Here is a 27,950-nt window from a genome sequence, read left to right as displayed (position 1 = left end):
GACCGCTACCCTGCAGCAGCTGCTGCAGCTGGTCACGTCAGGTTCAGGTCAGCGGGAGCAGCTGTCCGCTGACCGCTACCCTGCAGCAGCTGCTGCAGCTGGTCACGACAGGTTCAGGTCAGCGGGAGCAGCTGTCCGCTGACCGCTCCCCTGCAGTAGCTGCTGCAGCTGGTCACGTCAGGTTCAGGTCAGCGGGAGCAGCTGTCCGCTGACCGCTCCCCTGCAGCAGCTGCTGTAGCTGGTCACATGTTCATATCAGCTGCAGCAGCTGTTCGCTGATCGCTCCCCTGCAGCAGCTGCTGCAGCTGGTCACGACGCGGTGAGCTCTGCAGCTGTTGTTGTTCTTGAGCTGGTGTAGCGGCTGGGACGTGGCCCTTCTCCTGACGGCGACCTGGTCTGCATTCAGCACCGATACCGCCAGCCGATCTCACTGCCGCGACGGGCCGGGACGCCGGGCCGGTGCGCCGGGCCGACTCTGGGTCAGTGAGGCGTCACACAGGCTGAGTACCGGCCCGGCCACTCGGGGCTGTGGCGCTGCGGTGCCGGCGCAGTGGGGCCGTCAGTCGGGGGGATCGGAGGGAGTGCCGGTCAACGACGACGCCGAGCCAGTGAAGTGCCACTAGCCACGCGGAGGCAGTGAAATGCGAATGACATGGAGCCAGTGAAATGCGAATGACATGGAGCTAGTGACGTGCGAATGACCTGGAGCCAGTAAGAAATGTTTGTGTGATGGGTTAGGAGTGTTGGCCATTAAATAGCGCCGACGTCCCAAATAACTTATTTTATTGCTTCATGCTCAGTATTAGCCCCAGCTACGGGCAGCAAGGGCGTGCATAACACAGAACCTTTGCTCCAATTGGCCAGCATGTGGAAGGTATGCGTCCTGCTAGGCTGCACAACGGACACAGGATAGCAAGACCATCGCGAGGCCTTGGGATGTGGGTACGCTTTGCATGGTTGGCATTCTGCGTGCCACTCCACTTCAACTGGCTCCGCGCGCTTCCCTGCAAAATCGTGCTGCACACATCGGAGCTCGTTTCAATGACGCAATGTCTGGGTGGACAGCTTTGAAACGTTTCGTGGTGCGCAGCAAACTTCTTTGGGTTTCCACGGTCCTTGGATTCGTAGCTGGACATTGGGATAAGCTAGCCGGTTCTACAGCTCGCCAAGTACGCTCGACTGGCCGCTGCAGCTTTTTCTTGGCCCGTTCCGGCTACCTTGGATATCAATCGCTTGATTATTTGGAACTGTGTTAGAACAGGCCAAGTGTCTTGCAGACAATCAGAGTGGGCGCAAAACAAGTTCGAATGGCCGGAGAAACCTTCACTGGCCTTCACTTACCCACTTGCGATATGTAGGGTACGTCATACAGGGATGGCGTCACCGATAGAGAGGGGTACGGGGAGGGCGAGTCCGCTATCGTCGAAGAGGAGGGGGCGGACTGCGCCACTCATGCATGCGAACGATTTCAAACTATCACGCATCACATTTTAAGGCACTTAACACACTCATTTACAGAAATTTTGCCCAAATTCGAAGGGTTTTGGAATGAATCTGACATTTGGCCCCATGGAAAGGATTTTGGTTACCTGTCCGAGGTAATGGCGATAAAGATATCGTAGGCAATGCCTTGTTTCATTTTAGCGGGGCGTCGCAGGAAAATCCTTAAGCGTGTCACAATTGTTCTTGCCACTTGGACACTTGTTTTTAATCTGTACTACACGTCAACCATAAAACTTAAACTGTACCTTTTGAAGTCCATCTCACTCATGTAACCTGAAGAGACCCCTTCCATTCATTTCTTCCCTCTTTTTTGGCTCGTAACATTCGTATTTGAGGTCCCATGGCATATACTGCCTCTGGGAGGCGCCCAGGGCAGCACCACGAGAGTGACAAAGCAAAAACCCCTCTTGCCATTTACCAAGGAGGCAGGGTGCTGCCCACCCTGGTGACTCCCTGCCTTACCGGGGTGCAGCGGTCAGCCCCTGCTCCCCTCCCCAGCCTCCGTGACTCCCTGCCTTACCGGGGTGCAGCGGTCAGCCCCTGCTCCCCTCCCCAGCCTCCGTGACTCCCTGCCTTACCGGGGTGCAGCGGTCAGCCCCTGCTCCCCTCCCCAGCCTCCGTGACTCCCTGCCTTACCGGGGTGCAGCGGAGAACGCGTGGGGAATCGGCATAGCGATGCTCATTTACGGGAACGCCAGTTATGGAGCGCATTATCCATCATTCCTTTTGTATTCAAGTGTCTTTTTTATTGTTTTGCGACTTCGTCTCCTGTCAAAAGTCAGAAAGTCAGTCAGAGAGCAGCGATGTTGTGTTGAAAGGTGGTGATGTCTATGCATTTATCGTGTTGAGCTTTCTTGTGGCCTACTCATTGCGAAGAGAAGCGTTGAAGCCCTCAGGTGAGCGCTCACATGATGACAGTGCGTCGGTATGTTTCAGTTTAAGGCCCGCGTGCTCGACGTCTGCGACAGCACTCCCTACAACCGCGACATAGACCTGTTGTCGTGGCTGGTCGGTAAGTAGCCGGCCACACCGCGACATAAACGTGCTGCCATAGCTGGTCGGTAAGTGGCCGGCCTCACCGCGACGTAAACCTGCTGCCATAGCTGGGCGGTAAGTAGTCGGCCCTACCGCGACACAGACCTGCTGTCATGGCTGGTCGGTGAGTAGTCGGCCACACCGCGACACAGGCCCGCTGTCATGGCTGGTCGGTGAGTAGCCGGCCACACCGCGACACAAGCCTGCTGTCATGGCTGGTCGGTGAGTAGTCGGCCACACCGCGACACAGGCCCGCTGTCATGGCTGGTCGGTGAGTAACCGGCCACACCGCGACACAGGCCCGCTGTCATGGCTGGTCGGTAAGTAGCCGGCCACACCGCGACACAGGCCTGCTGTCATGGCTGGTCGGTGAGTAACCGGCCACACCGCGACACAGGCCTGTTGTCATGGCTGGTCGGTGAGTAGTCGGCCTTACCGTCGGCAGCTGACGGCTCACGCCCCGCTGCCGTACTCCAACAGTCGCACAGTGCCGTCGCTGGAGCGTGCTGAGCCGTTTGCCGCCAGGTGATCACGTTTCCCACACTTCTTCGCGTCTTAGAAGGGGTTCTCTCCAATGCTCTGAATTGTTGGTCATACCGTCCACCGCTGTCTTTCAAGAAAATCTGTCCATCTGGTATTGCATCGCTTTTGTCTGTCTTTATTTATCACAGAAACGCAACTGTCATAGGCAGCGTAATCGTTGCCTAATAGGCATGTTGCCTGTGCTTATGTATGCGTATAGTATGCCACATAGGTAAATCGAAGTAAGTGTTTAATTTTGTCTCCAACGCACGCTAACGTTATGCATATGTTAAATCCTCCTAAATATCGTCTTTTCGCGTCAGCATGCTTGCGTATCTCGGTCATGCACATGTGTATGCATGTGATATTTGCTCACCATTTGAAGTCATATGGCGCTGGGAGCACATCAAATGGGCGGGAGGCTGCTGCAAATAGAATAACCGGGCTGAAGTGCCCGGGTTTGGCTGATCAGAGGTGCATGGATGTGAAGGGGGTGTATTCAGAGCCTTGCTTATTCCGGCATGGGCAGCTTAAGCGGGCAGCGGCCATGGGAAAACTCACAGATGGCCTTTGTCTGCTTTGATCTTTGCAATGAAAGGGAGTGTGACACCTTTGGAAGCTTCGCAGAAATCGTCCGCGGGAACGCGAGGAACAACTTGTCAACGTTGATGCATAGTTCTGGAAGTCACCTTGGCCAGTCAAAGTCTAAAATAAGCAAATGATTCTGAAATCGGAGATGTGAAAGGTCGGTCAAACCAGCAGCACCATCTCACTTCAAGTTTGCTTACCAGCATCATCGGGCTGGGCCTTTAGTCAAGGACAAAACAGACATATCTGAGGGTTCTCATCGATTCGTAGTGATGTGTTATCAGTAGGCCTCGGCGATGCTGACAAGATCAAGATTACGTCCTATCTTATTTCTCCCTCATGCGCGCGGAAGCCACAGTGTTATGTGGATTAGACTGGATCCTTGTAGAGTCACTAAAAGCACTTTTTTCAAAATAAGTGATCATAGTTTCTCATGCGGATTATTGCGGCAGTGATATGCTGACCGTCTGATGAGAAGTATTTTGGCAGCTGGTGGGTAACACTGAGGCAATTATTGTTGAAAAATGAATTTTGCTAATGGTGGCAATTGCCCGGATGAACAATCATGGGTAATCGTGCTTCCAAGTGGGATGACTGGGTTCATGAAAGGTTATGTAATAAAAACACTCGCGTTACGAATCTGGCGCGCCTGATCCAGGTACGTTGTGCACATTCTGTTTCGAAGTAGCAAGGATCACTCTCATTTCACCGGCTTGTGCTTGCGTTTCGCCTCTCATATTAGTTCTTGTTTTCTTTCAGCTCGGAGCTTCGACCTAGATTGTGCAGTGGACATGATGAGAAAGGTAGGTGGGTTCCCCTCCCCTGGGATGGAAGCACAAGGGCCTTTGAGGGGAAAAGCGCATTGCTTCGCTAATGTAAGGTATCTTATTATGGTATTCTGTGGTAGCTACAGCCGTGAGCGAGCCAGATTGCTACCAACTATGTAATAAGTGCTTCATCCCAGACCTTTATGTATATTCTACTTTTCACCCCGCGTATAAGTCTGGTCAGGGTCAGACACGCCCTGGAGTGCATTTGAAGTGACCCGAACGGCACAGAATATATACTGTCGACGCTCATAACGTCGCTCATGACATCATACTCCATATATTTTGCACCGTTTGGTGTTCGCGGCGAACCGGACGACAAAGATTCTACGTGACATCATGTAGAATCTTTGACGGTCGCGCAGAATCTTTTCCTGCGACTCGATCGGAGTGAGATGGAAATGGCGTAACAGATTCGGTTACAAAAAGGTCAATTTGCGTGCCCAGGACCGGTAACGAGCGATGAAAATAGGTTCATACAGTAGAAAGAACCTTATTTGCCGTTTCCATTCTTAGGAACACTCATAGCGCCTGCGAACAAAAACCCCATGTCTCTGCATGCGCAGTTATTGTCGCTACAGTCACGAAAGTGTAAACAGGAAACGAGTTGCGCTGTGAAAACGCCCGGGAAAAATTCTACGTGACATCACACAGAATGGAACACGCTTTGTGCGCCGCGAATACACCATTGAGCTGAGCCGTGGCTTGATCAACCGCTCCTCAGTGCGGACTGCTCTGCCCGGGACGCGGCCGCGCAAAGGCCTGGCCCGCATGCTATCTCGTTCTTCCGTAGTGGGGCTCAAGTAGATTTAGGGCCTCGGCATGACAGATGTCACCACTCCTCCCTCCCTTCCCTGGCACGCCCTCCTCCCCCTCTCCCGGCAATGACACGGCGGCTGTCAGCGGCGCCCATGTCCGGCCTCAGTCCGCCGTCTCATTTCCCGGATGGAGATCGAGCGCGGCACGCCGTTGGATGAGCGTTGCCATTTGTTGTGTACCACGCAGCTCCGTCACGGGTCGGTCAGGTGTGATATGCCGCATTTGATGCGGCATCGCGACTGTTGGGCTCCCGCGATTGGCCGACCCAGTCAAAATGGGCGAGTGGAATCAAAGCTGATGTCATCGCTGCCCATCACTAATTGTGTCCGTTTGTCAACGCCAGGGGGCTCACCAATTTGGTGCCAGTCTATCAAATCAAATCAAATCACGTTTGAAAGGATTGACTATGGACCATGACCAACACAACATAGTTTTTAAAAGATGACTGCAGAGCTAATAGCTTGTTATGAATTGAAACTCTTGTTACAAATACAAGGTGTCAAATTGTTATGTTTCCGGCTTCAGCCGGTTACCCCACAAGCGACGCTTTTACACCTGGATGCAGATTCCACATGTACGTATGCTCTCTTAATAAGTGATTTTTAAGATATTGATCTGACCCAAGCTCAGAATGTTTTCCTTTTTGTTTTTGTCGTTGAGACCATGATAGACAATTTATACAAATAGGGAGAAAACGCCAGCAGCATCACTATTACTTAAGCGTAACTCAGCATGAATCCAATTAAAAGTACACTTTTCCTAAAAGCTCATAGCCGGAACCACACATAAGACCTAGACGTCTTTCAGAATTAATAGGGTACGGCAGGCTTGCACGACTGTAGGCTTAAACGTAGTTACAACTCCTCGGCTTCCATGCTATACATTTACCTTAGCTTCTAAAATGTAATCAGCTCAGAAAACAAGTGACATTTGTGGTAGAACTTTTGATGCAAGTTTTCACATGGAATTTTTGTCGCGGGCAATATACAAGGCATCAATATAACTTTTTGCAGTGCCTCATTTCCAAGGCAAAGGAGATGTTGCCAAACAATTTTAAAATGCTGTTTTACACTACGTCATATTCCTGCAACCAGCTCTGTCTGGAAGGCTGCGAATGCGTGACACCAGGGGCGCAGCCAATTTGGGGGGGGGGGGAGGGACGGCCTCCAGCCCTTAGGCTCATATTTTTTGTTGTTTAAAGGAAGAGTTCCACACTTTTATGAACTTTTGTATTGAAATAATCACATTGAAGGTCATTCGGTGTGGTTCACAGCACTGTTCTTCTTTAAGGAGTGTTCCACATTCGTAGAGAGTTTTGAACTGCAATAGCCATCTTGAAGATCATTCGGTGCAGTTCACATCCCTTTCCTTTTCACAACATAAATCCTCCACTTTTTCAGCTACACGCCCGCGAACATGTGCAGATTATTTCCTGGAGACTGTTCGAAGGTTGCCCAGGCATCCTTAACACCATGACAAGGTTATTCAAATCCTACCATCCCATTAGCCGTGCGGCGATAAAGGTAAAAAAAATGTTATTGTTGAGTCCTTTATATCTGGCGTTTGTGCGCACGATTTCCAGATACTACGGCCGCCAGTTGGCTCTCAATCAATGTTTGCAAGGTACGATGACATAATCAAACAAACAAGGAGCATATTTGCTAAACAGAGAAATTACGTTTTACAGAGCGGTCTTTTCTTCTCAAAAGTACACAAAGGTTTTAAACGATGCTATTTCATCATGCATTTATCATATATATATATATATATATATATATATATATATATATATATATGGTTCCTTCAATATCTTCAAATGTAGAGCATTCCTTTTAAGACTTAAAACCCTCTAGTTTCTGAGCTACACAGCCGGAAAGATGTGCAAACTATTTCACGCAGACTACTTCAGGGTCGCCCAGGTGTACATCACCTACATGCATGCACGGCTGAGCTAGCCGTCGGATCTATCAGTTCTGGGGTCAAGCCCCATCCCACGAGGTTCATGAGGCTGCGCGTCATTCACCTAATGCTGCTGCTTGGTGAGCACTCAACGAGCAGGACATGATCGGCTCCCTCGTCTTCGAGGAACCGCTGAGCGAGACCCCACCTGTCAACCCGGCGCGCTACATCTCCGTACCGAATTTGTTTCTGGGTGACCCTGAAACGGGTCATCACTGACATAGCTGATAATATAGTGCGCAGAGCGCGCACGTGCTGCACCGTGCGCCGTGCGCCGGCACTGGGCTCAGCCAGACGGGGGTCACCGGTCACACGGCTCTCGTGTACCGGCACTGGGCTCAGCCAGACGGGGTCCACCGGTCACACGGCTCTCGTGTACCGGCACTGGGCTCAGCCAGACGGGGTCACCGGTCACACCGGCTCTCGTGTACCGGCACTGGCTCAGCCAGACGGGGTCACCGGTCACACGGCTCTCGTGCACCGGCACTGGGCTCAGTCAGACGGGGTCACCGGTCACACGGCTTTCGTGTACCGGCACTGGGTCCAGCAAGACGGGGTCACCGGTCACACGGCTCTCGTGTACCGGCACTGGGCTCAGCCAGACGAGGTCACCCGTCACACGGCTCTCGTGTACCGGCACTGGGTCCAGCAAGACGGGGTCACCGGTCACACGGCTCTCGTGTACCGGCACTGGGCTCAGCCAGACGAGGTCACCCGTCACACGGCTCTCGTGTACCGGCACTGGGTCCAGCAAGACGGGGTCACCGGTCACACGTCTCTCGTGTACCGGCACTGGGCTCAGCCAGACGAGGTCACCCGTCACACGGCTCTCGTGTACCGGCACTGGGTCCAGCAAGACGGGGTCACCGGTCGCGCGGCTCGCAACTTACTGCAGTGGCCAAGAGACAGCATCTGGACGTCCGCTTTATCTCCAGGATACCATCAGGCGGCCGGTGCACCCACTGGCCCGGACATCCCAGATTCCTTGTCATGGGGTATCTCAAAGCACACGATACGGATTAAGACCAAAGGGTCTGTGGGAGCTCATGGATAAAATCAGGTAGGCTGTTGGGCGAGGTCAAGGGGATGTGTCGGTAGACGTGAGGCTTGTGCGTGAGGCTATCCACAGAGCCGACGTGTGCTTTAAGCGAAAAGGAAGCACATTGAGCACTTGTTCTAGATAGATCATTGCTCTTTTACTTTTTTCCCTTGCAAAATAACGCAGCTTATATCTAATATTTTTGCATAACACGCTGATTCCATTGCTTTACTTCAAACGCGTGGATGCTATCGGCATTTAAAATGTGGTACATACATTTGAAACATCCGATGCCTTACAGACAGCTCATCATGATAACACAATGATGTAGCCTCCGCATTGTTTTATGTGTCCCCTCTGAATATTCCCATACTTTGCATTCGTAACAAATATTCATCACTTCCCGGCCCAAAAGCAGCACCTGACGTTTCATTCGACGTTAAACTCCGGCCGCTGTCGCGTACAGCGTTTACCAACCTACGCCCGTCCTAGTGGGGTGTCGCAACGAAAAGGATTTGTTAGCGCGTTACGTAAACAGATAATACATCTCCAATTGTTCCCTCATTGTTTGCGAGAGGCTTGTGCCTCACGAGGCAACAATTCGTTACAATGTCTTGGCTTTAGCATGGGGTCTATGGCATCGGGGAGCAGGCAGTAGTAGTACTTTCGGCGGTGTGTGTTTTAGTCGATGGCTTAATGGCTGACGGAAAAGCGCAGACATACTTATGTTCTAGGGTTAAGTACCTCATGAGGCTGAACAACTGCTGGCAAACTCTAGATATCCTACTTTTTCTGGGAAAACAAGCTCATAATGGTGTTGGCAAGCACAGACTCCAGCCATCCCCGGACAATGGGAGATTTCATTCAAAACCCCCAAACTTCTTTAACAAAGACATATCATACTAGAGTTTTGAGGTTCCAAGGTCATGGATTGTAATCCTTGCATGAAGGTAATGTCAGTAAATGACGGCTCGTCTTCTTTCAGAACATACGTCCTTGAACTTTTTTTATTTCTTCGTTCATTAAAGTGGGCGTGCTGTATTTGGGGCATATTTGAAAATCATACCTTCGTGACACCTCAGAAACCAGCATGTATAATGATAGTTCCGGCAAGTGCTACTGTAGTACCAACCAGATATACTAGATTTTAGGATTAGACAGTAAGGTGCTTAAATTCGCTGACATTAAATTGATAGGGGCGTCAAAAAATGCAGACCAGGTGGAACTAGGCTAAGAGATACTTGTGAAATGGGATTCTCTGTGACAGATGCCATTTAATCTTAATAATTGTAAAGTGATGCATATAAGTAGTTCTGAGAGCGAATGCATTAGTTATACAATGGCAGACTGAGAATTAGACCAGATCGAGGAAGAAAAGGACTTGGGGGGGGGGGGGTTATAATTTTAAGGGATTTGAAGGTCGAAAAGCAAGGTAGAACTGCTGGGAGCAAGGCACTTTAGATTCTGGGAATTAGAAAGAGCAATGTCCATTATAGGAGTAGGAATGTTGTCAAAAGTTGTATTTGGTTTACGTCGGACCGCACGTAGAGTATTGTGTACAGGCTTAGTCCCTATGCTTTCAAAAAACTATAGTCTGGAGAGAGTTCAGTGAAAAGTGACTACGATGAATGATGGGATTGGCAACTTAGAATACAAGGATAGGCTTAATTCATTGCATTTGTATTCACGGAAATATCGTAGACTTAGAGGGGGTCTGATAACGGTATCCAAATTTTGAAGGGGGTAGACAAGGTAGATCTTCAAGAAACGCTGGCAATTAGGCCGAAACGAAAATGCCTAAAGATTACATAGTTTAAAACTCAGCTCTGGCTGGTTCATCCGAGATCAAGCTGGAGCAAATGTCTTGGGTAAAACGTTATAAGGAATGCTGTTGATTTTGCGACCAAATAGAGCAGGCCACACCTTACATCAACAGATATTGAGGCAATTTGACAACTGGGTCAGGCTCCTTTTCAGTTATTTTTCTCCAGCGATTGCATCAAGCTCGTTCTGGAAAATTACAATACAATCTGAAAGAAACTAGGCTTGGACGCCATCATGTCCTGATTTCACATGCCACTAGTAGCATTTTTCGATAAGCAATCCCAGATCACAGGTGCAGCGTGTCCGTGGTCATGTATTACCGTTTTGCCGACCGCCGTACCACCGACGACTTCACTACATAACGTGCCGATAATACGGCCTCTAAGTCTGGGCTCGGGGTGCCATTATGTGAGGCAGGGAAATTCACTTGCTGAGTATTAAATGCTATATATTCACTTGTTCACTTGTTACCTTCATGAAATGACGCGATAGATGTTCTAAACATGGACAGCTGATATTTCGCCGCTTGTTTCTATGCCATGTTAAGTTAAGAGGGTAGGTGAAGTGCCTAGTAAAATTTCCTCGTGGACCGAAAAAACAACTGAAAAACAATCTTCCCGATACAGAAAAGCGGTCACAAACAAATTCTCACGCGCACCTTCATCGCCTCCACGTTCCGCTCTCAAGTGCAGTTTCGTTTGCAGTCGTATGTGTATAAGAGGGAGGTGAGGGGGGGGTAGATTTAAATTATTATCCGTTTTAAATTATTATCGCCGTAGGTTCACCACATTTCCCAGCCCAGCCTACCCACCTCCACCTTGTTTTGCAAAACTACGCCCCTGTTCCCTGTAAACTGTACCCTGGAATACGTCTGGCCCCTCGTGTAAACACTGTTTTTTGCGGGGTTTTTGCTGCTTGCTGAGATTGGCTCCGGAGAAACATTACCAGTCGATAATGCCGACAGCACGTCCGTTTGGAAACAATGCCAGCCGCTAATGCACTCCCGGTATGTCTACCATGCCGCCGGTGGAACGGAGAGGTGCTTGGGGTGCGACGCCGAGTGAGACACAGTTCAGACGTGAGCCAGACGGGTTCCGTGCCGAGAAGGTCATCGCTGTTTCACCCAACTGAGCTGCTCCCGGAGCCCGCCGTTAATGTATTCGGCGGTCTTGAATCGCGTGTCGTATTATCTATGCGCGCCTCAATACGAATTGATGCACCTTACTGGCAAGTGTGCGTGTTAGATATGCCTAGATTTTTTACACAAGCCGACGTGCTTTTAGATAAAATAACACTAGTGGTTCAAATGCCTCACATAAACTACTGTCAACCACGCTCTTACTCACCGGCCCCCTTTCATACGCTTAATGGCCGCAATATTCTGGAAGTTATGAAGCTAATGCGACGTGATACATAAATAAAAGCCATGTTTCATGGCCATCCAAAGAAGAGCAGCCCACAGGGTTATGAAATACAAAGTAAAGGAACAACATTTATGCCTACGCAAGCAGCTGAGCTTGTACGTATCACACACAGAGCCGGCTGCGTCCGTATGCTCGACTCAGAGTGTTTTCCGTCTTTTTGCGACATCGATAACTGACGGCGTGTCGACGGAGCGACATGGTAACCCAGCAGGCGCATCCGGGAGTGCCGCTCGCCCTGTCAGGGCCAAACAGAGGGCGGCCGGCTGGCCGGCCGTGCCGTGCTCTCGGCTGGCGCCCAGCGGCCGCCCCATCGCTGCCCGGCGCACGCGGCGCCGGCCGGACCGGCCGCGGCGCCGGGCGGCGGCGCCCCACTGCCGCCGAGAATGCCGCCGCTGTCGCCTCGGGGTGAACTTCGACGATCTGTGTGGATTTCAGCAGGGCTGAATACTGACGGCGTGGCTCAGTGTTGCCAGAGCATCTCACCACTGCCCTTGGACAGCTGTGAACCGGTGCACTGAAAGAGCGGGCCGTAGGGCCCCGTTTGACTGTTGGTTACACGCTCCCCACCCCACCCCCCCCCCCCCCCGTTTGGCTGTTAGTTACACGCCCCTCCTCTCCCTGTTTCAGTCGATGGCGTGGCGCGAGCGGCACGGCGTGAATCGCATCCTAGACGAGTGGGAGCCGCCGGCGGCGCTCCTCGAGTTCTTCCCGCGCGGTTACGATGGGAAGTCCAAGGCCGGCCTGCCACGTGAGCTGACTGCGCTCACCTCTTAATGGAACCGTTGCCGGAGAGCGTCGTGTTGCTATGTGCCGTCTAACACACTTCAGTATATTTTTGCGATGATATATGCGACGCATGCGTGCAGAACTGAGATATTCAACGCTCGTTTTAAAACTTTGCTGAGGTTAAATTTTGTAGCACTCACTTTTACACACACACACACGCACGCACGCACGCACGCACGCACGCACGCGCACACACACACACACACACACACACACACACACACACACACACACACACACACACACACACACACACACACACACACACACACACACACACACACACACACACACAATCGACGTAATAGCCTTGCCATAAAGTACCGACGAATCTGACAGAACGATGTTTCCGAAGCTTACTGTCAATTCGCAAAATTAGGGAAGGCCAAAGCGAGAGCAGTGTGAAACCTACACTGAAGTGTCCCTGCCACAATGGCCGCTCGATAGATGCCCGGCGACCACTGAGCCCATTGGTAAGTTTGTGGCGGTGCGTTTGGTTTTCTTTAGACACGCTACCTCCCCTTGACAGACTGCTGGGACATGGAGGCCACAGCCACTATTAAAAACCCACTGAATTCCCGGGGCGTTGATCAGCCAGATGATTCCTGCCCGCCGTGTTGATCAGCCGAACGATTCTCTGCCCACAGTGTTGATCAGCCAAATGAATCTCTGCCCACAGTGTTGATCTGTCCGTTGGCGTGTTGCTCGTGCGCCAGGCCCAGCTAGCTGGGCCGCCTGCCTCTGTTATGTGCGTGTGTTAACCGCGGCGCTCATGAGCTAACTGATCCCGGCGGCGTGTTGCCTGCACTGTTAATCGGCTTACCCGGACCGGTAGTGCGTCGCCCGCAATCCTCGCACCTGCACGTTACAGCCTACTGAGGGTATGACTGCGATCTGTGATACGCTGCGGTCGCTTCCCATCAGTCCGATGCTGCGTTTACCGTAGAGTTTATCAGCTGACTGAGCTCAGCTAGTGTTGCCGGCACCGTTTGTCGATCCAGCAATGCGCTGCTGGCGGCGTGAACCGCCTGAGCAATCTCTCATATGCGTTGTCGGCACTCATACTGCTTATTCGTCTGCTGGGGCTAACGGTGTGTTGTCTGCGTTTGTTTCGGCTGGCTGAGGCCGACTGCGTGTTGCCCCAGTGTTTATCGATTGACTGAGGCGGGCTGTTTGCTGCTCTCAGTGTTTATCGACTGAGGCCGGCCGCGTGTTGCCCTCAGTGTTTATCGGCTGCTTGGGACAGTTCGACATCCGGGGCCTGATCCGTTCGTGTAGGAAGACGGACTTCATTAAGTTTGCGTAAGTCAGCGCCTAGACGACAACTAACATCGCTCATTCTTTTGTCGAGGATGAAAAGACTCATACAGCTTGGGAACGCCATTTTGGATCCACTTGCACTTTCAGTTGCTCATTGCACTGGTTTCAACTCTCTCCCTACAATGGGCTGTCGCCCCAACGGTTTTCTCCGAAGCATATTTGGAATGGAGAATAGTTTACATATTTTACGCACGCAAAAACTTGAAGCTTATGAGCTTAATCGTTTATAGCTTATGTCCTCTTTTATAAACAGATCGGTCACATTTTGCTCAAAAAGGACAAGTAACGCATAGTTCTCTAAGGAAATATTATCAAGACTTTTACAGACCGACGTGTTTGATTTTGTTTCACTGTGGTGCACTCCTGTCGTTCAGGCTGCTTTTGCAAATTGCAAGACCCAGTTACGTTAAACCTGACCTTTGACTTTTGATTCAAAGGCTTCAGATTCAATCGTTATAAAGACATGCAGTTCAAACCTTTACATAGCAAACCTTTATCTTACAGCTTTGAAAGGGCTTTCTAACGCCATCTTCCTCAGCATGTGGCTTGATTAGTTATTTAATGCACGGACGCACCTACACAACACTAGCGTTTACCCCACTGACCTGGCATAGCATCACGGGTCAAACAATACAACCTTCACCCCACCGACCTGGCATAACACCACAGGTCAAACAACACAAACCTAGCTTTCACCTCTCTGATCTGGCATAACGTCACAGGTCATACCTGTTGATGGCCTAAAGCGCCCATCGGGCAACTTATTTTTCAATAGCTATCCAACGCCGTATTACACATTGTGGTAGGATGGTAAGTACTTGAGATAACGGGAGTGATCGAAGAGGGCTAATTTGACCCCCATGACCAGATTCAAACAGCCAAATGTCACGTTCACAGGTGCTCATTTACACGCACCGGATGCAGTTTGATGGCAGCTATGCAATTCCGGTTTTCTTGTGGTTCTGGCTTTTTTAGTTTCTGGTCTGCTCTGGGACACCTTCGTGAAGTTAACAAAACAACAGTAGTGAAGTTAGCAGAAAACGTCCACAGGGCAAGGTTTTCACTATTGTTATCCCGTTGCGTTAAGGTAACATTCCAATTGAGCAGCACAATATGTGAGGCGACCTTCTCATCACATGTCAACGGTAATGCCGGCTTCAGTGCGCCAGCCACTGTCAGGCGCTGTAACGTAAACAGCCATCGACTGCGGCCTCTGCGATGAGAGGGCGCTTCTCTCCGCCGCTGGACTGTGACGTCACTGGGTCTACCGCAGGCTCTACTGTTTCGAGACGGGCGGCCGGCACGTGCTGAACATCTCCCGGGAGACGGGCGTGCCCGTCAACCAGTTCCTGCTGCTGTTCGACCTGGAGGGTCTGAGCGTGGCTCAGGTGGCGTACAAAGAAGGTGGGCGGCGCGGCGCGACAGCACACAGACGAGTCGCGAAATGTTGTTTGGCGACGCTTGTAATTGCGATAGCCACATGCGTCGTGATCTCTCCTGCTGATTCGGAGCAGGACGGCGATACAACAGCACGGTTGACGGGCTCTTTCTCGGTTAGCACTTTCTCAGCGGTGATGTATCTGCGGTGATTATGAAGCACCACACAATGACGTGTATTCTACAATCGTGGCGGCGTTTTGTGACAAACATCGCTAAGCCGTTCACTAGCGATTTAGTTATCGTGAATGCGCAGAACGGAGAACAAATCAGCCACAGCACGGAATCGGGGTGCAGTTGGTGCATGGCCGCAGGAGAATAGTCCGTAACTTACACCGTTCATTGTTACGACCTCCACGAACAGGGTGTAGCGGTTAAGTATTCTGTGTTATCGCTCAGACAGTGTAGTCACACTTTGTAACCAGCTTGCGAATGGATTTCGTCATTATCCCAACACACGGGGTTTCACCTCGCTACTCACCACAGCATATTCATGTGGGGTTAGTGGCCCATGGTACTGATTACAACCTGTTTAGCACGTTTGCCGTAATACGGTCTCTGTTCACAGGTTTTGAATTATTCCTCGAAATGACGAGGATCATGGAAGCAAACTATCCCGAAGGCTTGGGAGTTTGCATGGTGATAAATGGTAAGCATGGTGCCAAATGAGTGGGCATCCAGAGCTTAGATATAGATCGCAAAATCGCAGGCGTAGGGAGTCGTGAGCTTCATAACCAATGGATGGTAACAAGCTCGTATATAACGGGGATAAATTGTTTTACGAGGTCACTGGAAGTCACAAGTGGTATGTGAATGCCTGTCACCTAACGTCGAAAAGCCCCAATTCCGAAACAAGGAGGGAGGCTCGCTTGCTCCCTCAAAGGAGCAAGCGAGCCGAGCATTGTGGCACGTTAAGCTTTCACCACCGAATTCTGCCGTGGACATGTGGAATTGCGCGATCGGGTGGTAGGGGTCAGGGCCCACACAACAAGCACTGCTTAGCGTGAGCTCTGACCCCAGAAATCCATCCATTCAACGGGTTCGGAGAAAATCTTTAAAAAGGGGTGGAACGTTTTTCCCAAGTATGTAGGAGCAGTCATCGGCTGGCATCAATTCGGTGTCCAAGGCTTTGGCAGTGGGCCTCGCTGTTTTGCCCTGTCCATCGACGTTATGCCAGTGTGCTCGGCCGTGCACGTCCTATTATGGGTCTGGCAGACGATTTCATTTGTCAGAGCACAGTCAGGACTGAATTTCAGAGCAAATACTCAATGATCCTGCGACTTCTGCCGCGCCACCATCGCCCACGCTCCATCCCCGTGACCTCTATGATGTCGGCATAGTTCACTCTCTGACCGTGTTACCTCCTTTGCGCCGCCCGCGCTTAGTTCCAACCCTGTGACCTCTATGGCATCAGTGCTGTTCACTCTCTGAGCCTCCGACCCCGTGCTCTCTGTAGCACCGCCTGCACTCACTTTCCAACCCCGTGAGCTCTATGGCAGCAGAGTAGTTCCCCCCCCCCCCTCCCCTCTGACCGTGTGACATCTGTAGCGCCGCCAGTGTTCACACAGGCCTGGTCGATACTGTTTTCATCTGCAGCGCCGCCAGTGTGCACACTGGCCTGGTCGATACTTGTTTTCATCTGCAGCGCCGCCAGTGTTCGCACAGGCCTGGTCGATACTGTTTTCATCTGCAGCGCCGCCAGTGTTCACACTGGCCTGGTCAATACTGTTTTCATCTGCAGCACCGCCAGTGTTCACACTGGCCTGGTCGATGATCCGGCCGCTGCTGCGTGGCACCACGCAGAGCAAGATACAGATATTCGGACATACTGGCTGGCAGCAGCGGCTGCTGGAGCTGGTGGAGCCAGACCAGCTGCCAAAGCACTGGGGCGGCTCACTGATCGGACCCGATGGGAACCCGCACAACCGGCCGACGGTGAGGCAACGCTGGTCAAAGCCATCGCACAACGATTTATTGGATGACATGCATGCAAAAGCAGCAATTTCGGCGAGCGCCCGCTCATGCCCGCTGAGTGTGACTTATCAGCACGCCAAAAAAGACCTACTCAGTTCCACGCCTAGCATCTTCGTTTGCACAATCCATGCTTAGAAGCCAAGTGTCATGGGGTTCATGTAAAATCTGGTGCAATGTTTGTGACGATTTGTCTGAGCACGTCCGGCCCTGTTTTCTGAGAATAATACCTCCAACAGGTGTGCATAGGTGGCGAGGTGCCGTCGAGCTTCTTCCAGGACCCTCACGAAATGGAAAAACTGGCAGCCCATGGCCGCAAACTGCACGTGCGCAGAGCCGGCAAGAAAGAGTACAGAATCGATGTCGCCAAGCTCAAGACGCAGATCAGGTACCCATGGTGAATGCATGTCGTCTTAAACAAGAAATGGTGCCAGAAAATCAGTTTTGGGTCAAATGTGGCGAAATTGGCGGCGTAATGTCAAGACACATTCGGTTTTCGTCTTTTTCTCAGCATTTCCACTTAACGCTGCAATAACTTCGAAAAGTTGTGGGCCTGAGCGTGATCGTTGTGAGAGCTAAGTACGCCATCAGCCAAAGACAAGCCGCTAAAGGGCCCGTATGGGAGCTATTTGGGATACAGTGGGATTATAAAGTTGCGTTTTGACACAATTTGCCGTTCAAAGCAAGAAAATATAAATTGGAATCTTTCATGGGAGCCACAATCTCTTCCAACAACGCCCAGCGTATTGCGCATGCCCTCATAAGGAGGCATTTCTGCTCACGCGCAACCTCGCTTTGGCTAACCTCTGCCTTTACATAAGGCCGCCAACAGTATCTGTACGATTACTTACGCAGATTGAGACAAGGGTGACAAGCTTCGTGGCTCGTGCCATCTGCAGTCGATAATATTTTGAACAGTGCAGATGTGCAGTTGAGAAAAGCAGAAGAATGCATTCGCCATGCCGAACGTGCAGAACATTGGCTTTCGCGGTCAGCAGTGGCGCGCATTGAATGGTAGGCTTCACCTTTAAGTGCACCCAGTGTGGAATGAAGTGGAAGTAAGCGAGTTCATTGAAATCATTGCTGCGAAAATTTTGGTCAGTAAGCGTCTAAAATAAACAAACAAAACAGGGAAAAATATTTGAGTCCACTTCGCGATACCGCACGCTATTTTATTACGTATGGTGCTGTTGAACCTCACTAGCCCGTCATCTTCCGTGGATTTAGTATTCAGAACAGTGGCTGCTTCCGCAATATCTTTCAACCCATGTCGCGAACGCCTGCTGCAAAACTCTTGTGATATAGTTATTGTAGTGCCTGGCTACCCCGTTGCTTTTCGTTACTCTTTGTCTGCGCCAGCCTGCTGTCACTGCCGGTCGGAATGGTGTGATATTCCGCCCATGTTGGGTGATCCGATCGTAGGTTGGAAGAACCAGGTGGATGACAGTTGCATAGATTAAAGATGGAAAATATTTAGTTTACTGAAAAGGTTTTGTCTCATATCCTGCAAGGATGCGATGGCACATTCTTCTAATTCACTCAGTAACTTCCCTATCAACATGATACGTCTGTTTAAGCTATATTTCGAAGTTTTAAAAAAATCGTCAAGGCATGGGCCGTGTGAGAGACAAGCGTGGTATAGCCGCACATCCATTCTGGCAGCGTTTCAGTCCAAAGCGCGAGGCCCGGACACAGCACAAAAGTGCCAGTGTTCGTTTTTCGGGATTTGCTCACGCTGCAAAGTCGCTTTTTGGAGCAATACTTTTGCCGTCCGTTCCATAAAACATAACGTCATAAACCATTGTGAACAAATAGTTTTGCTTTGCTGCATCTGTTTGGGATTATCCCATTCCCAAAGCTCCTATTATTTTCGGCCAGTGTCTCACCGTTAACTTTCCAGGAATATGATCACTGTCAGCAAGCATTGCTGCGCTCTTCTCTGCGAGCGGCAATATAGAACTAGACTCACTCACTGACAGCGCAACAAAGTGTTCAGCTATACATTTTTCGCTGCTGCTTAGCCGAAATGCCGTCCAAGGCAATTTCCGCTCGCTCTGTCTCCGCGCGACGTCATTCCCGCTTGGCAGCGTGTTTTTATCGACCGTGGAATCGCTCTACTGCGCAGCTGCACGCCGCTATCTTACGAGTACCGCGGTAAATTTCTCATCAAACGTATGGTGAACTCCGGTGGTCGAGTGGAAAGATAGCGATATCATTCGTCCTTCAACCACGAAAGTTCACGCGGTGTAATGGCGCAGGAGTGCGCCGGGGGGGGGGGGATGGGGAAAAGGTGCTTCTCTCATTTGCATCAATGTTTGAATTTGATATGAACTGTCCTGCTGGGTTTATTAATTCTATACATAAATGAGTTTTACAGGCGGTTAAGCGGCTGAAGGCGGTTGAAACATTTCACAACATTCACAAGCATGCCAAATAGTTTGACTTTACCATGCCAAAGTTTGTCTCAAGCATACTAATTCCTCTTTCCTGTATTCATGGGTTTCTATGGACCTGTATTGTGGAAGTCGCGTCATGGTTGAAGTTCGCACATGCGAAATTCAAGGGGGGACGCGGGCGGGGGCAATCCCCTTACTCTCTGCTCAACACCTCTGTTAAACTGCGGCGTATGAGCACTTTTAAGAGATTACTTTAACTAACTTAACAACATTCTCGACCGAACTATTTTTTCCTTTACTAACTTTAACTTTTACGTAAGACGGTAATGATAGTCTCTTTCTTCGAAGAAACACAGAAGACTGGAGAGTTAGATGCGTCAATATTTCGGTGATGTGCCTTTATTGAAACGAATATCAGTAGTGATATTCGTTTCGATAAAGATTCGATATCGTCATTGCTGATATTGGTTTTGATGAAGGCATGTTGCCGAAATATCAACGAACCTATCTCTCCAGTCTCCTGCTTTTTCTACGAGCAATAAGGCTATTACTGCTGTCCCACCTATATTCATAATATTCCTCCCATATGCACTTAACACCTTACTTAACTTTAGCTCAACAAACTTTAATTTTAAATTTACTAGCTTTGACTGGACCTTTTCAGCTCAGTAGTTTAGTTTAGCAATCTAGTAGTTATCAGTCCAGTTTGGAGTCCAGTTTTGGTGACGGTGCCAGTAGTAAAGCTTCTGCGGCGTCCAGACCGTTGGAGCAAAACAGCACCCATGTGGTTTTGATTGATAAGTTTCAGCTGGAAGAGCGCAAGGGGTTACGATTGTGCTCTGTTGACGATTTTGAATTATTGTATAATCCATCTAGCATTCTAATATAATAGTAGTGTTGGAATCATTCGCTGCGAGAGCCGAGCGGGTGTCAAGCGCGCATCGTTCTGAGCTCCCGATGCTAGGTATCTGCGAACACATCGAAAGAAAGATATGTAAACAACACGGGTGCGCCGCGTCGTGACAAACCGACCTGCATATACACGAGAGTACTGCTGTACAACTGTCCGCCTTCCGCAGCTGGCGATTCTGCACGAAAGGCTACGACATCCTGTTCGGGGTGTACCGTGAATCTAACGCAGGGAATGACGAGCTGGTGATCAAGGAGCGAGTCTACAGCCATCTGGTGGTGGAGTCTGGCAAACTCGTCTGCTCGGATCCTGGAGTCTGTAAGTTGGGTGCTTCTTTTGAGTGGCGCGGTGATCAAATATTTTTCTGCCAATTAATAGTGGATAAAGTGCGGCGATGCAGTTCAACCCTCGATCTATTAGTAGGCAACCGTGCTCAACTTTCATCTTTCTAAGATGACCTGGTGAAATGTGCTCGAAAGACTCTTTTGTATTTATCAGGTCACATTTGTGCTGCTGTCTTTGTGACATTCGGTGACTGACCGGGACATTTTGTGACATTTTGTCATGCGTGGTGCTGCCTCCATGATGTTTCGAGTTAGTTAATGTTGCAAATGTTGAGCATCTTAATGATTCTTCCATGCCTGAACTGGTCAACCCAGTTCCATGTGGATATCCTCAAATTATTGTTTTCATAAACTGAATGAATCATTGTCTTTCCAGATATACTTGAGTTCGACAACTCCTACAGTTACTTCCACGGCAAAGAAGTGTATCTAGATGTAGTTGTGGTCTGAGCGTTCGCAAACCCCCTGCACAGCATCGGCTCAACGCAGATCACCTGGCCGTCTGCTCAGCAGCCAGACCTGGCGCCTGTACTCACACTCGGGCTCAGCGCAGAACACCTGACCGCCTGCTCAGCGACCAGACCTGGCGCCTGTACCCACACTCGGGCTCTGCACATATCACCTGACCGCCTGCTCAGCGACCAGACCTGGCGCCTGTGCTCACACTCGGGCTCCGCACAGATCACCTGACCGCCTGCTCAGCGACCAGAGCTGGCGCCTGCACCCACACTCGGGCTCAGCGCAGATCACCTGGCCGGCTGCTCAGCGACCAGACCTGGCGCCTGTGCTCACACTCGGGCTCTGCACAGATCACCTGACCGCCTGCTCAGCGACCAGACCTGGCGCCTGTGCTCACACTCGGGCCCGCCAGCATACATGTGTACGCTCAGCCAGGCGGGGCAACCAAACGCCCTTTAGCCCGCCAGGGGCGTGCGTCACTTAGCGTCACAAAGGGCCGCACGTGCAATCCCTGACAAGGCGGCCCAGTGGAACCCTCTGTCTTCATCGAGGTCGAAGAATGCGTGGATATGGGAGAAGTAGCATAGATGCAGATAGATCCTTCCACATGTGCAGTCCGCGGCAGCGACGGATGGAGTGCGTTCAGCGCCGCGCCCGGACGTGGCAGGTGATGCTTCGTCCCAGATGGCGCTGACTGCTGAGTTGTGGGCAGATGGCGCAGTGGGCGGCCAGGTGGCGCGGTGAGCGGCCGGGTGGTGCGGTGAGCGGCCGGGTGGTGCGATGAGCGGCCGGGTGGTGCGATGAGCGGCTGGGTGGCCCGGTGAGCAGTCAGGTGGCGCGGTGAGCGTTCGGATGGCGTGACTCGCGCCGTCGCCAGCGCGCGCCAGCCTCCCGACCAGACTCGCGACCAGTGTTGAAAGGACTAATGGCGCGGCTGCCAGCTGATAAGCGGCAGCGGCTCTGGCCAGTTATATGCGTGCACGTACGTTTGTACTGTTCAAGATGAAGCGCGTCAAATGCGACTTAATCAGACATTGTAAGTCCGACATCTGAGAAGAGCTTTTCAAACCGGGCTTTAGCCATAAAGGTGTGTTGTGTAATTGTCGCACGACGTATATCGCTCACGAAGAAAAATAGTTTACTACGTATGTACTTTTGTCCAAATTGGAAATCGGTATGATGGCAATATAGTATAAACAATGTAACGCACCGAGCGGGTTTAGAACGGCTGCATGCGAGTCCTTATAACGGGGCTGAATGTACGATTGACTACGACCCATCGTGATGCAGCAGACCGAAGTGCAGACAAGAGGAGGATGTCGTGTTGACAAGCCATGGGTCGATTCACTTGAAAGGAACGAAGCGCTTGCTAAGCGCGAGAAGTCTGCGGGGCTTGAACGGTGCATGTCATCCACGCCTGCTCCTGATGATGTGGACGGTGATGATGCTTGGTGCGCACTGAAAATTGATTGAGTACGTTATCTGCTGTTCCTCAAGCTGTCAATGGAAAAAGAAAGCCAGAAAGACAGTCGTGGATCGTGCGCTTCCGCTTTTCGTCCGGTTTTCTTGAAGTTAAATTTGCAGCACTTATCCCTATCACTGCCTCGCTCATTCTGTGACATACGCGGCGTCTTATTGGGGAAGTACTGCATCAAGAGCGGGCAAAGCCACCTCGGTTCGTAGACTGTCGGGCCCTCTGCCCTATGTGAGGCAGACGTGTGAGTGCGTCCCGTGTGAGATCATGTCCCGGCATTCGCCAACGTCCCTTACCTTTGGAGGTCAAGGAAATATCATGAGGCGGCGACCGGGGCCGTACTGCTACGGCACTGCATTGCACCCTAAAGTCTGTGAGCAATAAAACTAGCTAAGTGAGCTTGATCAACTGGCCGATGTGAGCAAGGTCTTCGCAGCACACTGGCAGGCGTCCGAGAACCATAATCACAAACGCTATCCCAGATTCAGCCAAACTGGCTGGGAGAACGCACCAGTTATCATCCAAATATACTGGGCCATCGTGACAGGATGCGACAAAAAAGCGACAGCTTTATACCCACCAGTTGGAATGTACTTGTGCAGTGCTCGCTCCCTAAAACAGCAAAAACCGCTTTTATAATAGGTCATTGGCGAAACCACTTTCGTATGATTTCGTCGGTTCTAAGATTAGTCGTAAATAATTGAGGAATGGAATGTTGGGGGTGAAAAAGCTTGACGAACCGAACATGATCAGTGACAAAAACAGACACTTTTGCGAGCGAAATGGTGACAAAATCGCGATAATATAAACAGGTTACGACATACCAGTCCATATTACAACAGACCATCCGAGCTAGACGAGGTTTCAAGCTTATTGGCCTGTCCTCACTAATTTTTACATCGGGAGCACGTAAAGAGTATATATCGAAACGCTAACCAAGCGCCAACTTGTCGTAACGCTTTGCGCCCAAGTTGAGCCGCAAGATATGCCAAGCATAACAGCTTTAATCAGAATAGTTCTTAGCAGGTGATAAAAATATATTACAAACTATACTATATCAATGCTGACATCACAGATGGGTGGTGACACTGCTTTTCAATGCCTCTCAGATCAGTGTTTTTACAGATTTTTCAGTCAAGATTCTCTTCGCACACTAATCGGTTTAAAATTCTAGATAACTAGGCTTATCACCAGTTGAAGGAATCGTGACTGGCCACAGTATCTTGCGGCGAATATGATCATTTTGCGACGAGGCGAGTTAAAGCGTCATGCCATTTGGGACCGATGGGCTCGAATGCTCGTCACGTATTAATGAACTGGATTCCGTGCAAAGCTGTGGGCTGCCGTTCGTTCTTTCATGTCGTGAGAAGCGGACTGGCTTGAAAAGCGTAACCGATCATCGTTTTTTATGGTGCTGTGCGGCTCTTCTAAGAAGCCACCATCGAGGGCTTCCCTGGGAATAGAGTTAAAAAGCCCTGCCGATCTAGGATGCTTGCTGTTTGTGGATATCAAACCCGTAGCTTCAGAGGTCAACGGAGGACATTGGAGCAACACATGTCAAGGACTCATCGGGAGATTTCTGCTGCTGAGAGGAACGTCGGCTTTGAGGTCAGATGCCAGACATTGCTGGTGCAGGCCTCGCATTGCCCGTCGCACCTCAGACTTTATAAGAGAGTATATATATATATATATATATATATATATATATATATACAGCGAAATTATGCATACGCACGGCTGTCACCCGTTCGTTTGTAGGACGTGCCCTAAAATATTGCTGCAGCTGGTCCACCGCATAGACGTTGGTGAAAAAGTTTTGCTGAACATGATTAGGACAAATATCACACCGACTGACGAACGCACTGAAACAAGATTTACGATCTATTACAAAAGCAGAACAACTAGCAGCATTATAACGAAAAACGGACTGGCAACGGACCAAAAGCAACTAAAGCGCACCAATATGGTGTATGAATTTAAATGCCCTTACAGAGACTGCCGGCTCCGCAGTTCTACCTACATTGGTATGAGTATAACATCCCCATCACGACCCATGACTATGCACCTGCAGGAGGGAGAGCCACACCAACATATGCGTAAACCCACAACCAAAAACTCCCACGCTCTGATCTGACTGAAAACACACGTATTCTAAAATCATTTCAGGACAAACGCCGTCTACAAATTCTTGAAGCCACCCTGATCAGATAAAAAAAAATGCTTAACTTAAACACATGACTCCAGCATTTCGTTAGAGTGAAACTCAAGGAAATTGTGGTGTCCCAATATTCGGTGTCACCAGAAATGAAGGCTCTGGGGCGTTTTAAAAGATGCGCTTGAACTGAATGCCTTTATAAAATAAATCTTATAGCGCCCCGAAATCAATGTCTTGATGCTTCTTCCCGAATAGCCGTCCAAAGTTTAGCAGGTTAAAATGCACGGGCATTATGGTGCCAGTTGGAATTTGTTGTCTCTTGGAAACGAAGAGCCGTGGGCCTTTTTTGGTGCCACCTGGAATCGGGTACCTCTGGACAAGAAAAGGTCATGATGGTCACGATACCCCGAAATAAAAGTTTTTGGGTCCATCCACCAACCGGAAACATCCAGAGTTTTGTCAGGGTAAAAGGCAATGGAGCTGTGGGAGTTTGGTACCTTTAAAAGGTCTGCTTTGATCTATTGCCCATTGGAAACAAAGGTGGTGATGCCTAGAAATATTTCAACTAGAAGGCAAAAAGAGTGAAAGCTTTGGCGTCCTCTCTCCAAAGGGGCCGACCCAAGATTTTATCAGGGTTGCAGACGTAACACTGTAGTGGCCCCGGAATCTGGCGCCTCTTGAGAATAAATGTGTGGAGTCTTTGTGGTTCCATCTGGAATTTAGTATCTGCGGAAAGGAGATCTCCTGGTGTCCTGAAATGACAGTTTTGGTGCCCGGTCAACATGAGATTTTGGTGCCCCTCGAGGCACCAAAAGCTTGTGGAGCCTCAAGGGGAGGGTCATGGCCCCGTCCCCCCCCCCCTCCCCCCTCCCATCTCTGGACCTGTCCCTGAAGACAATTATATCATTGCCTTTATTCAGGGACTTTAATGACCCAAAGGAAATATTAATACCGGGAGATGAAAAACTGAACCGACTAAGGAAAGAATGAAATATTCTCCACTCAACTGGTGGTTCCCGTCATAATGCTTCTCAGTTTGGCAAACCCCAAGGCTGCCCCGCGTCCGCTGTCGCTGATCTCCGAGTCGTAATACGCCCAAACTCCACGGAAGTCTTGAGCACGAAACAAAAAGCGTGAGCTTCCAAAAGCATGATTAAAAACTTAGTTCCAACAACAGCAAAGATGGAGAGGTTTTGATCAAAGGAAGATCAAACACACAATTTTACAACCCGCCTGTGAGACAGAGGGATGGCAAGGCACAAAATGTGGTGTTGGGGGGGAGGGGGAGGGGGGCGTACTCTGCGCGGCTGCCGGGCCGCCGCTGGATGTCTGTGCGTCGTCGGCTGCCGCTGTCACGCCTCCCCACAAAAGCGAATTTGTACTGAGGAGCTCATTGGTCAGCATACGAGCCAGATGATGTTAACGCACGACTCGGCGCGTTGCGACTTCCGGTCCACCCGACGTCAACACACGCTCATGTGAGCCACAGAGCTAGGATGAAGCGGGTGACCGGGGCATTCGCAGGATGGTAGGTCCGGTCAGGCATCATGAACCCCGTGCATGGCTGTACGCCTTGACCATGTTACCCCAACTCCACCGTTTAGCTGACAATGATATATAAAAGGGGCAAAAACGGGACCAGATGCATTGATAATACAACTAAAGTGGCAGTGATCCCATCCAAACGGCGAATTTCACTGGCAAGGGCCCGCTGTACAACAACCCTGGGAGTCCCCATGGCCTTAACCAATCCACGCGGACTTCATGCATTCGGCGCCCCACCACATTCACTCCAAGCATACACATCCGCTGGAGCCCATGCCACCGTTCATTCTTGGCTCGCACACGGGTGAGACCCCCCCCCCCCCCCACCCACCACCCTTTTGCTTTATCCAGCGCCTTGACATAGTTGACATTCCTGTGCGAGTCCTCGTTAAGCTAAATCAAATGTATTTATTACATTGCGCACATCCAATAAAGCCAAGTTTAAATCCTTTTAAAGACATATCATGTTAATTCATCACAATGGCACTGACTCAGCTACTGCGCCGACGTCGGGTGTCTGAAGCTGGACGACGACTCGTTCCCTCGCCTGACCTCCAGGCTTCCTGTTCGGACGACGCTCCCCCGCGTCTCGTTCACGATGGGCGGCCAATCATTCCTTGGCCACGCTCACCGCTCGCAGCTTTCCGCTGCCGCGCCCGCGTCTTTGGTATTGCCTCGTCCAGCACGGAGCAATAGCCTCCGGTGATTCGACACCCTCGTCTCCCGTCTGCCGGAGGGTGTCTTGCAAGACACCGCCCCACGGCGCGTCCCCCAGAGGCCTGGAGGCAGACAGCGCGCCCGGTGGAACGGTGGAGCCGCTCGGCAGGCAGCGAGCGCCCGGCGTGACTTGCGTTCACGCTTTACGGTCTTCACGGCCGGCGCGCTCTGGAGACTCGGCCTGACCGGCCTGTCCGGCGACCCGGTCCCCTGTCGCGCTCCCTGTAAGCGTCAGTGGCAGGATCTTTATCAGTCCCGAACATCCCTCCATGAGGAGTTCATAAGGCTTGGCGTACACCGCGTCGGAAGAGAACAGACTGTGTCCTGTTCTCTTGCAAGGCATCGCATATCAACGGATAGACCCAGTTACCGCCGTGCATGATCCGGCATCCCGGGTGGTCCCCAACGGTTCTTGGTCATGCCATGACCTATGCCTCTTCATGCCGTCACGCCTGAGGTCAAGTGAGAGACAACGAAACGAGTCGACCATCCTTAGTCCAAAAAAGGGCGAAACCGTGCCTTCGAGTTGCCCTACCCACAACCATTCATCTGCGTGAAAGCAGGACTGCGGTCGTCTGACTCCTCGATTCTGACCATAGTCGAACCATATTACTCGGATGTGTTCCGCGTCTGCTTCCGAGCGCTACCCCGACCGGTGTCTCGCGAGTGCTAGGCGCCGGTCGGGTACTGGTAAACGCACCGTACTGACCTCGTGCGCTTACCGTTCTTGCGTGATCAACAGGCCATAGTGACGCAACATGGGGAGGAAACTTATATGTAGTTCAATCTACAACCTTATGCATGATTTCCAAGATTTGTTGTACAACATGCTCATGCCTTACCGGGTTATGAGTAATTTGGTGTAACGATTGCTGTGGGGTCTTCCCGCTTTTGAT

General features: G+C 50.7%; 1 protein-coding gene across 1 annotated transcript; it reads left to right on the top strand.

The window, feature by feature from the left end:
• The first annotated feature begins 865 nt into the window (after positions 1-865).
• LOC119097978 (SEC14-like protein 2) lies at positions 866-22,372 on the top strand. The gene is made up of 11 exons (XM_037220914.1): positions 866-874; positions 2,440-2,515; positions 4,408-4,451; positions 12,168-12,288; positions 13,550-13,628; positions 14,920-15,050; positions 15,652-15,732; positions 16,825-17,018; positions 17,294-17,442; positions 20,530-20,678; positions 21,081-22,372. Exons 1-11 carry the CDS (start codon positions 866-868, stop codon positions 21,152-21,154), a joined length of 1,107 nt encoding a protein of 368 aa, XP_037076809.1. The 3' UTR covers positions 21,155-22,372.
• Positions 22,373-27,950: the final 5,578 nt, after the last annotated feature.

Source organism: Pollicipes pollicipes, unplaced genomic scaffold (genome assembly GCF_011947565.3).
Source record: "Pollicipes pollicipes isolate AB1234 unplaced genomic scaffold, Ppol_2.1 Scaffold_4740;HRSCAF=5597_pilon_pilon_pilon, whole genome shotgun sequence".
Classification (NCBI taxonomy): Eukaryota; Metazoa; Arthropoda; class Thecostraca; order Pollicipedomorpha; family Pollicipedidae; genus Pollicipes; species Pollicipes pollicipes.
The sequence above is the reverse complement of the archived record's forward strand: the minus strand, read 5'-3'. Positions and strand labels throughout refer to the sequence as shown.